This window comes from Vigna radiata, chromosome 4 (assembly GCF_000741045.1).
Source record: "Vigna radiata var. radiata cultivar VC1973A chromosome 4, Vradiata_ver6, whole genome shotgun sequence".
Classification (NCBI taxonomy): domain Eukaryota; kingdom Viridiplantae; phylum Streptophyta; class Magnoliopsida; order Fabales; family Fabaceae; genus Vigna; species Vigna radiata.
The window spans coordinates 4,820,937-4,832,625 of record NC_028354.1 but is presented as its reverse complement, the minus strand read 5'-3'; the positions used below and the strand labels follow the sequence as shown (position 1 = coordinate 4,832,625).

The following is an 11,689-nucleotide window of genomic DNA, read 5'->3' as shown; positions in this document are numbered from 1 at the left end:
TGTGTGTGTGTGTGTGTGTGTGTGTGTGTGTGTGTGTGTGTGTGTGTGTGTGACCCGGACACTGACGAAGGTGAGGAGTGATGGTCAATACAAGAGGCACAGACAAGGAGCAGTTTCTGACAGTCTTCCAGTGGAAGGGGTACGAATCGAACATACATCGGAATAAGAGAGATCTAGAGACTGTATAGGTATGAAACTATAATTTGGTTACTCATATCAACAAAATGCATTTGTTTTTCGGTAGCCTAATCCATAAGAACTAAATGCTTAAGCGTGTCTAGTCTGGTGTTGATGTGTAGGGACGTTACAATATATATATATATATATATATCATTTCTTAACTCTTGCAATACCTTATAGATTTCATTTTTATGTAGTTTTCTTTTGTATACCCTGAAATATCTATGATAATTTGCAGCATATCAACATATATAACTTTTTTCTTTCTTAAAGTAAGTATATACGATAATACGTGCAAGGAATAAAATGAATACTAGCTATATAAGGAACACTTAAATATGTTAGGGAGAACAATTTAAAGATAAGTTTCTCTAACAAAATGTATATAAATCTATAGTCTTTCTTTCATATTTAATAGAACAATGATAAGATAAAACATATTTACAGATACACATCATAAAAGGTAAAAAAAATAAATAAATGTGTTAAAATATCATTTTTCTATCTAATATCTCATCTATAAGCATAGTAAATCGCAATTTAAATCCAAATGAAACAAATTTAATCTCTTGAGAAGATTGGATGAGAAATGCATGGAAATACGTAGAAGAAAATGTGTTGATATATTTAGCTAATGAAGAGAACTAAAGATTGGACAATGATATTTTAACAACACTTTTTGACAACTTTTTTGACAACAGGACACGTGTTATCATTTCATTCGTTTGTTTGAATTTATTTTAAAAGAATATTTGAAACGAACCAATCATAAGCTGCCACGTATGCGTTGTCAAAAAGTTGTCAAAAAAAGAGTTGTTAAAGAGACTTTTTCCCTAAAGATTATAACATAAAATGTTAAGATAGATATATCAAGAAGGAAAACCTTCTTTTAACAACACTTTTTTAACAACTTTTTGACAACGCATACGTGGCAGCTTGTGATTGGTCCGTTTTAAATATTTTTTAAACATAAATTCAAATAGACTAATAAAATGATGACATGTGTCCCGTTATCAAAAAAGTTGTCAAAAAATGTTGTCAAAATATCATTGTCCTGTGAACAATGGCTGTAATGTTTCTATAAAGGGATATTATTGTTTGGCAATATTGTTCTGGTCCTTACATTGCGGAGGAAAACATTGAACAATGAACTAAAAAACAAAAAAGTTGAACGAAGGAATAAAGGGACTTATGCTCCTACAAAAGCTACAAACCACCCAAAAGTAGTATCGTTTTGTTACTGAGAGTTGTTTCTGAGGCTAAGCTCTATCTTCTTCTCCTTCATTCCTTTTAAATCTCTACAAGTGCACCAGTAAAAACTTGCATGACACTAATTCGTACACGTTGTTGATATCATTATTGTCTCGAGCAAAGAGGAATAAACTATTATAGAGCTTATTATAATCGTTCCCTGTTGCAACTTGAGACAAATATCATCAGAAAGCTTAATTATTGATGGAAATGGAATGCAAAGGTAGGTTGATGAGAAGGAGAAGAGGAGAAGGGTGCAGTACGAGGCTACAGAAGCAGGCACCTGCATCTCTTGACATTGATAAGGTTCATTGTGATCGACCCTCTAACCCTTTTGGGGAGGTTTCAAAGGCTATACCATTGTTATCTCCACTTATGTTTTCCCATCAGCCAATTTATGAAGACATCGCTGTTCATGTTGGAACATCAGAGAATACTGACAAAAACAATGGCAGTGCTGCCATGAATCAGGATAGGACTCTATGCACTGCTTGGGAGCATCCAGCTATGGCTTCATTTCCCCATGCTTCATCCTCGTCTTTCTGTAGCTTCTTCCAAAAGCAATGTGTCTTCGTCAATCATGCCTAGCGAATTATATATATCTATATATATATATATTCACCTGTGTTAAGGGTTGCTTTATGTTATTTATTGTTTAAAAATAGCTGAAGGGAAGCTAACTCCTGCACTTCACTGCTTTTAGGATAGTAATAACGATCTTACTTAGCATCATTATTAGAGATTATGCATTATTTGTATTCAGATGTAACTGCAAATGCATGCAGTTAGTGTTAAAGTTTCTTATACCGTAGTCTTTACTATTGTTATTCTTCTGTAATCTGTTGGGGGTGAAGAAAAAACAAAACTACATCAAGATATATTTATTATATTCATGCTCACAATAATTTTTCGTCAGGCCTTTTCCATATCTTCGTCTATCCGATTACTAGTTTTTATTCTGTAATTCCTTTTCTTCATAATATCGTTATTTTTGCAAATAAAAATAATACTTTTTACATTTATTTGATATTATACTTTTAGTTTTGATTTTATTCTTTTTAAAAAACCGTAAAAATTTATTTTCTTTTTCATAATTATTTTATTTTTATAATATGTATTAATAAATATAAATACTTTTTTATGATTATTTTATTCTTATAATATGTATTAATAAATATAAATACGTGTCACCCTACTAGTTTTTCTTAATAGACATAAATAAGCTACTCGCGTGGTCTGATAAAAATTGAGGCCTTGTTTATTTGAGTAGGTTTGAGGAAGAGTAATTGAGTGAATTTGAGAGGATTTGAAGGTAATTTTCTTTTGTTATTTATTTGAATGAATTTAGAGGTAAACGAGGGTGGATTTGGAAGTAAAGTTTCTGAGAATTAGTGTAGGATTTAATTTATGTGATAGATTAAAAAAATTTACTTCCAAATCCACTCTCATTTATCTCCAAATCTATTCAAATAAACAACAAAATTTATCTTCAAATCTTCTCGAATCCTTTCAATTACTTTCTTCCAAATTCACTCAAGTTAATAAAGGCTAAGTGATTTGCCATGTCTCAATGGCCGATAAAATCTTCAAGGACAAAATACAGAAAGTTTAGAGATTACAAACTTTTGTGTGGGAAAAAATATATATATATAAAATAACTAAACTGTTTTTATTGTCATAAACTTTATTTTAATTAAATATTACGTAATAGTATTATTATTATTTTAATACTTTTATCTTTATTATTTTGTTAGTTATAATTATATTACTCTACTATTATTGCATATGTGTTTTTTTAGACAGAGAGAGCATTTTATATGGTATTTTTATTATTCTAAAAAGGGTTCTTGTTGGTACATTTTAATTGGAAAAAGTTCTTTTAACAACATTTTTTTAACAACTTTTTGACAGCACATACGTGACAGTATGTGATTGGTTCATTTTAAATATTTTTTAAACGTAAATTCAAATAGACTAATAAAGTGATGACACGTGTTCCGTTATAAAAAAAAAAATTGTCAAAAAGTGTTGTAAAAATGTAATCAGCCATTTTAATTCACTACACAATAAGATCATCTCCATTTCTATGATGACATACGGACTCACTTAAACAAGAAGAATTTTGCAAATGTTTTTTTCTTATCAAATGACTCTAGAAGTAAAATGGTTGACATACTGTATTTTCTAGGATTACTTTTAATTTTCTTACGATAAAAATGACTGGTATGATCATATACATTTACTATTTATGTTTGTTTTGGAAGAGGAGTGAAATAAAGAAAGAAAGAAATGAAATAGATTAGTAGAAATCGAAAAAATAAAAATTGTTATTTGGATGTTAGAAATAGGAAGTGGAGAAACTTTTATATACTTATTTCGATGAATAAAATAATAAACAAAATAACTTGTATACAATGTATATATATATACACACACGTACACACGTTAAAAATTATTTTTTTACTAGAAAATGAATAAAAATTATTGCAGTTCTTAATAAGAAGTAGGTCTGTGAATCAATCAATAAAGAAATATAGTTTCCGAAGGTATCACAAGCACACAATATCCTTATACCAAGAAAACCAGTTACACACTAAAGTCGGTCTTTAATCTAGAAGAGCATATACATGACAAAGTTAGAAAACAATATAGTGAACCTTAATATACCAATGTTAGATTTTCCTTTATTCTACCGTCTAAAGTTTTATGCCTATATCCCGAACTTGAGTCCTGCTACCTAAACATTAGCGCCCCGATTTTAGTGTTCAAAAGCTAAGCCTGAGAGAACCACAATCCAAAATTAACGATCATTATCATACAAAGGATTCTAAAATTAACCAAAGCGCCCAAGTGTACAGAACTAGAGGAACCACATACTACAAATGGGGGGCTCAAGGAAATGCCCGAGTCTCTAATATCAGGTAAAGGCCAAAAATTGCTCATTCTCTATGTACAGGAGGCCAACATGAAAACAACAGTCTCGAAAGGGTAAAAGGATTTTTCTCTTCCTGAATGTTTCACTTAATTATAATCAAAGAAAGATCATGAAACACTCTGACATTTCCGAATCATGTTCAAGAAAGCGCCATCTCCAACAAAATCAGAAGTCAAACTCTCCTGTCGCCTGCAGAGATATATGACAGTTTGATAAATTAAATTGGAAAAGTAGAAAATAACATTACTTGTTCTCCTTCAACAGTGACAAACCTTGTTGAAGAGAATGTCCTTATTATTTATGTGCATGATACCATCTTTTAATGTGCATTTCCACCTGCTCTTGGTACGAGTCACCTAAACGTTTGGCAAGATAGACCATATTAGAAAGAATAATCATCCAACCCTGAACCACACTAGCTGCATCATATAAAAAAACCCTTGATTTCTAGTTCAGAGTGTAGGGAAGTTGTTACCTTATCAAACTGTGCCAAAACAAGATGATGTGTATTTTGATCATCTACTTGTTCTATGTCATCCAAATCATCATCATCTTCTTCATTTAATGGAGGTTCATCATCGTCGTCATCATAATCATTTCCCGCTTCATTCTGAGCCACAAGAGCAGGGGTGCTAGCTGGCACTTCTAATAATTAATAAAGGAAAAATAATCAGCAACAGTAACAGATAAAGAATATATAAGCAGTAAAAATCTTCAAAATATAATTAATACATTCACATTATGGAATTACCAGGAGGAGCTGGCGTATTAGAAATGTTGTAGTCTTCACTGAACACTTCTCCATAGTTGTATATCTGCCACAGGATGAAACAAACCAAGATGATAAAACACAAGACAAGGTGGAAGAAGTGCCAAATGAAGCATAATGCAATTTAAAAAACTAAAATATTAGTAACTTTAAGTGGTGTTTTACAGTCCATCCAATCAATTAGAGGTTTTAAGAACCAAACGTATCATTAAGCTTGGGTATGGCAGCTAGGCAAATCAAATCAATCCCCATTATTAAATGAGCAACTAATTCATGTTCCAAATTATACACATGTTGGTATATTACGATATCCATCTTGTTCAAATTGCAACCACTTTAAGAATTAAAAAAATAATAATCCCTTAAATTCCTTTTAAAGTAATATGGGATTACAGCTTCACTCATTCTGCTTTATCAATGTTAAATAAGGAAAGAAGTAGCTCACAAACAGACATCCGTATAAATGGGAGTACTCAAAGCTCTGATTTTTCTCACTACACATAACTTACTGAAATGATCTCCAAGGTTCCATTTCTTTCATAGTTTTGCAACAAAAGAATAACTCAAATTATGAATAAGAACTCACTGAATATAAATAAAGTGGCTATTGAAACACTGACCTTGAACGTGGTTATTAATTGCAAAATTAGAAAGCAAGAGTGTCTATCTACCAAGAACCAAAAGCGGGTTGCCATATGTGTTTTTCCCAAAAATATAAGGGACAGAAGGAGACCGGACAAATAACACTACTCACATTTGGAGGAGAAAGCACATCCTCATCATATGGAATTGGTCCATCAAGTTGAGGAATTGTAGAAGTTAACCTCTCCAAATCTGCTGGCATTTTCCCTTTCGAAATAGTGTGATGACCATTAATGGATATGTCCCCCCCATTTACCTGGAAGATTGATCTCTAAGGATTTAGTAACTGAATATCCTTTTCCCATCAACCAAGCAAGTCAATGAATTAATTAACACAAATAACATTCACGCTCGTACACTGTAAAAAGCAACAGAAAAATGTATACTCAGAAGAGTGGAATGGGCAAGAAGCTAGTAGTTTAAAATTCTCAGTAGTAATGCTATATGAGGGAAATGTCAAAACTGCAGATCATTGCGACAGCAAACCATTATTACTTTCATCCTGAAAGTTGAGATGACAGTAAAACAATTCTGAAAAATAAAAATTTGAGAAATTTTTTTATCAGATTTCTGTAGTAACACTAGAATATTGTCAAGCAGCTCCCGGGTCAATTGGTGGTAACTAAATTCACTCAACCTATAATATCTACATCTACACGGAAATCGGAGTCTATGTTCTTGATGAGTTGAATAATTGGCCTCTAAATAAAGTGCCACAAAAAACTGTAAAAACTACAACATAAGACTGAAAATAAGATATCAGATTTCAAAGATAAACACTATCTCATGAATAGGTTTACAGCAAGAAAGAGAGACAAAATCAATTATAAACTATAACTACAATTGAAGACCCCACCAAAGAAAATTAATTTAGACTGATCTTACCTACTTGTACATAGTCCAATGCACAAGAAAGAGATTCAAGCAGGAAATTGACAAAAAGAAGACACAAATAACAAGAGTTCCCAAAATAAATAGCAAGGAGAAAAATATGGAAAATCAATCCTAAGGTAGAAATGTACAGAACAAAAAAAGAACGTTATTCTTAAGCCTTGGCCCTGTACTAAACCATTCATACAGCTGACCGACAAAAAATGAGTGTTACTATGTTCTGGGATGTGGGCATTCGTAGTTTTGATGTAGTTTAATGATTATTCATTTGTATTCATGATAAACTGTCACAATATTAAAATGTGTTTGAAATAATATCTCTGCATAATCTACATTTATTCAAAATTGACAGATGCAATGTAGGTAGCTACACTGCAAGGGTTCCCCCTCCTTCCTTAATCCCTCATTGTTGTCCCGACCAATTGGTAACCCACTCTTGAGAAAGAGCATTATTTACTGTCAAAAAGAACAATACACTTTCAAGGGATTGGAATGACATGTGCCAAAAATAACAAAAGAATTATAAAACTAGAATATCCTTGCTCCAATTCAGTAAAAAATCAGGGTCATTTACAACTGAAACAAAAATGATAAAGATAAGAAATTAAACTAAACATCATTACAGCACCACTTACAAACAATGACCAAACATCTGATATATATGATGCTGACCAAGACAAAAACAAGAATACCTCAATTTCAAAATCTCCAAGAGCGGCATCCCCAGCTCCATCTTGTTGAGGTATATATCCACCAGCATTATATTGAGAAGTCAAATCATTGCGTTTTCTCTTTCCTGATGACATAGTGAAGAAGTCCTGGATTTTTTTAAAGCATCAGCAACATCTAAACGTGAAGGAAGTAAGTTCAGGTTTGACATTCTAAACAAATACCTATAATGTGTTTTGCAACAACAGTAACGCAATGTGCAGACTTTACAAAGTAAGTCGACCATGATGAGGTCTCTTCAAATTTTGACGACAAAGAAAGCATTATTCTATCAGACCGAACTGGCTCACTTACCTGTGTCAGAGGTTGATTAGAAGTTCCTCTGTCTACCTCATCTCTCCCTTCCACATAAGCTACAGTAATACCCACCATTAACTGCAAAGCTTTTTGACTAAACACTTTAACCTGAATTTAAATGACACTCACCAACATTGACATCAAGTGAGGGTCTCGGGTTCATCCAAGGAGAAGTAGGTTGCTGTAGAAGTTAATAAAGAACACATTAATGTACACCATAAAAAAGCTCATGAAAATTATTTAAGCAGAATAGTTTAGTCACTTAAGAAATTTTAACAAGGTTATAACACTATAGCAGTGAAGAGCAACTACTAAGTTTGATTAGTAGTGCATTTTAAAGAATGCCCACAATTGTGTCCAAATGAGGCTGACATCATTTTGAATACCTATTTTTTTGCCCCAAAACAAAATCATTCTCAGTGTTTCTAAAGGTGAAAGTTTGCATGCCTTCTTTAAGAATTTAAAGAATTCCTATTTTGATGTTGGTTCCCACATAGTAGTCAATTGTGAGTTATAGCACCACAATAGTAGTGCTACACTGCATCACAGCCACCGGCTACTTCTGTGTAACCTGTTGTAGATTAGTCTTTTTGCACTGATTGTAGCAATGCAGATTGTGGCTACTTTGGGATGAAATAGCAACCATCTATGCCAGTATTCCCCTCGTGACATAATGGTGCTGTTTGAAGCTATATTGCTGGGATAATATTAGATTTCCACCCCATTCTTATTTAAGCAAAACAGAACACTATTCCCACCTATGTTGCATACCCTCCTGATTCAATGAGAATTTAGATCTCAGACTAAGTATAAATATAGCTAATGAAGTCCTTATTAAACTTGGGTAGTCTTCACCTTGCAAGTTTAAGTTTGGGTTGAGTTAAACTCTAAAGCCAAAATTTTAAGATTGTATCTATACATTATTAGGATACTCATATTTGTCTATATTTTAAATGTATTTATTGGAAGGACACTGATGTTCCACCCAACTCTTGTATCATAACATTGTGTATCCTTTATTCTTTTTGGTTGGAGAGTTTGTAATGATAGGTCTTTCATTCACTTTTCTATGCTCCCAGCATATAGTTTTCTAAGATCCACTATTTAATTTTTATTCTAACTGAACATTGTTTTTTGAGTAACAACCACTCTTGTTTTTTAGGATGACTTGTATTTGAAATTTGAAGTCTTTTGAACCTTTTTGTTTCCTTGCCTTCAATTGCTGCTTACTTACATATTGCTAAAACATGTGAACTTTTATTTAATTATGAATATGCCATGAATTCTGATTAATTTTATAAATACCTTTGCAATAATGTGTATGTTATGAATAAATTATTCAATTTATGAAACAAATGAAAATAGGTAATTTGACATGATAAATTGAAGTATTTATATGATATAGCATGGGGCCATGAGCTTCACCATATATGGAGCAGGTCTTCCTCCTTTTCCATCAGCATTTCCGTTATCATTTCCAGAGGAGGGATAGTCACTTGGTCCAGTAGGAATGTTATAAGTTGAGTTATCCCCAGTTACAGGTAAAGGGGTTTGAATTGGAGTTTGCAAAGGTGTCTGCACATTCAAAAGTGCATATAGACAATCCAATAATTTTAACACATTAAAGAACATGAAAAGGAGACATCATTGATTGAACTTATAACTACGATGTGGATCAAACTCACAGGGGGAAAAAGCATTTCGGCAGTAGGAGTCTCAGTCTCATACTCCTCCGTCCCCTCATACGGTCCCTCATAAGGCATGTTAAGATCATGAACAGGAGTAATAGGACCACCGGGAGTTGGCTTAGCCGCAGTGGACCTTTCTATGGGACCCAGCACGGCGCCAGCTTGCATCATCTTTGATTCCCACATCTAAACAAAATACAAACAAAATGACGGAGATATTTTACACTTTAATAATAATAATAATAATAATAATAATAAAATACTAAAATAAATAACATCAAGAAAGCAATCGATCCAATCCAAACCCTAAATCCACAAACCAGCCGAGACAGAACAATTTTTTTTCAAATTAAATCAATAGGCGTTTGAAATTGATGTATAAGCATCAGTAATCCAATTTATTTACTGAATATAGGAATTAAAAAGAAAATCCTGGAATTATGAAAGAAGAGGTGGAAATGATATTTAATTACAGCTTGAAGCTCCTTGAGAACTTCCTCGCCGGGACCTCCGTTATTGACAAACTCGTCTCGGACTTTGACCATGACATCCTCGATTACATCGATGTAGACCTGGCTGGTAGAAGCCGCCATCACGAACGCTTTAGTACAGCCCCTGAGTGTCTTCGATAATTGTCTATTTTACCAGAGATTTGAAGAAAGTTCAGTGGAAGAGATGGAGAGGAATCATGGGAAATTACAGGCTAGGGTTTGTGGTGAGATGAGAGTGAAGAGTGAGAAGTAACGGACCAAAGAGAATAAAGAGAGGAATATAAATAGGTTTGCATCAGATTTTAAACACAGCCCACACGTGTCAATATCTGCTTCTTCTTTATCTTTCCGTTGCTCCAACACTCCGTCCCATCCGCTCCTTTTTTAAGACAAACTGCATGTAATTAAGTCGTAAATCACACCGTTAATATTAAAAATTAAATTTAATTATTAATTTATAGTGAAAAAAATTCAATTGTATGGATGAGATTTACGCGGTTCACCATAACGGAACTTTTCCTATCATCAAATTTCTAATTTGTTGATACATAGTTTTTTATTCTTAAAAATCAAACCTTACTTGCTTATAATTTTGTATGCTTATCTCCCATCTTTACCAGTAATGCTTGTCTCTTTAATATGGACAATTTTGCATTGAAAATTTTTGTGTAGTCTTTTTATACAGTATGAATAAATTGTGCATAAATCTTAACATTTAGTATGGGTAAATTGTGCATAAATGTGCAGGGATATTAACATTTGTATGCAGGTTGGGTTAGATATATACACATGTATGTATGAAGGAAAGTGCAATAATGATATGCAAATGAGGAAAGAATCACTATTAGAAAGATCCACAGAAACATATAAAGTCTTATATAGATGAATGAAATAACTCAAACTCTGAATTACACTTAAAATATTATATATAATATTTTGAGTAGTGTTTGTTGGATAAATATGAAGCTTTTAGCATGTGTAAAAGGATTGAGATATCCTAGTATCTCACGTTCATATAAATATTTACTAATGAAAAAAATATTGAGATAGAACTTAATGATATAGGTGTTTTGACTTATTGGAAAAAAAAATACTTCAAAAGAAAAAGAGAAATATTGATTCATTCTTGTCTTATGCATGATCTTAGAAATCATTTTAAATACATCAATAAAATTTCATGATTTAACAGGTAACCGATTTAAAAAAGTATTTTTAAAGGAAAAATGTACATTTTATTAAAGATTTAAAAGTTTATGTTATTATCCTAACTTAATATTTATTATGGTCTCTATTTTCCTAAGGTTTATTCGATTTGATTCTAGTTTTTTTATTTCAGTTCAATGTTGATCTAAATAATGTAATTTATGTTTAATTTAGTCCTTTTTGCAGACGCCCTTTAAATAGTTATCCACAGACAGTTCAAGTATGTGTATCAGTACTGACCTGCCTAGACTGAAACATGACGAAGCCAATGAAATACTGTCGTGTGGCAGTCCCTTCCCCACCTCCCCACCTCCCCACCTAAAAAATTAAGGTTTCTGATGTAAGGGGGAAGGCTTCCTTACGTCTACGTTGCCGCGAGAGGAAACTTGAATGGGTTTCGAAATGCAGGAGCGTGGTGATGCGAATCTGGCTTGTGGTTGCTTGTTTGCGATTTTGTTTCTTTATACTTGATGGTTTGAAGAGCAGTTTTGCGATGGTTGGAGAAGATGAAGATTGATGGAGAATGGTGCTTTTGCGGCATGATTCTGCTCCAATTGGCTTTTTCATTATCTATATTTTCCTTTGCAGGTTGAAGACTTGACGGAGAAGATGA

The 11,689-nt window shown here is 32.7% G+C and overlaps 1 protein-coding gene across 1 annotated transcript; it reads right to left on the bottom strand.

The window, feature by feature from the left end:
• Nucleotides 1-4,223: 4,223 nt before the first annotated feature.
• Nucleotides 4,224-10,192, bottom strand: LOC106758062 (transcription initiation factor IIA large subunit). The gene is made up of 11 exons (XM_014640971.2): nt 9,856-10,192; nt 9,380-9,568; nt 9,120-9,269; nt 7,824-7,875; nt 7,692-7,750; nt 7,361-7,486; nt 5,890-6,033; nt 5,118-5,181; nt 4,842-5,011; nt 4,639-4,722; nt 4,224-4,555 (listed from the first exon to the last, which is right to left on the bottom strand). The coding sequence occupies exons 1-11, from the start codon at nt 9,973-9,975 to the stop codon at nt 4,532-4,534; spliced, it is 1,182 nt and encodes a 393-aa protein (XP_014496457.1). The 5' UTR covers nt 9,976-10,192; the 3' UTR covers nt 4,224-4,531.
• Between the last annotated feature and the right edge of the window lie 1,497 nt (nt 10,193-11,689).

Coding starts and splice junctions, on each gene's coding strand:
- LOC106758062 (XM_014640971.2), bottom strand. CDS start 9,975: ATGGCGGCTTCTACCAGCCAGGTCTACATCGATGTAATCGAGGATGTC. Junction 9,270..9,379: donor CCGAAATGCTTTTTCCCCCT/GTGAGTTTGATC, acceptor TTGAATGTGCAG/ACACCTTTGCAAACTCCAAT. Junction 4,556..4,638: donor AGGACATTCTCTTCAACAAG/GTTTGTCACTGT, acceptor ATATCTCTGCAG/GCGACAGGAGAGTTTGACTT.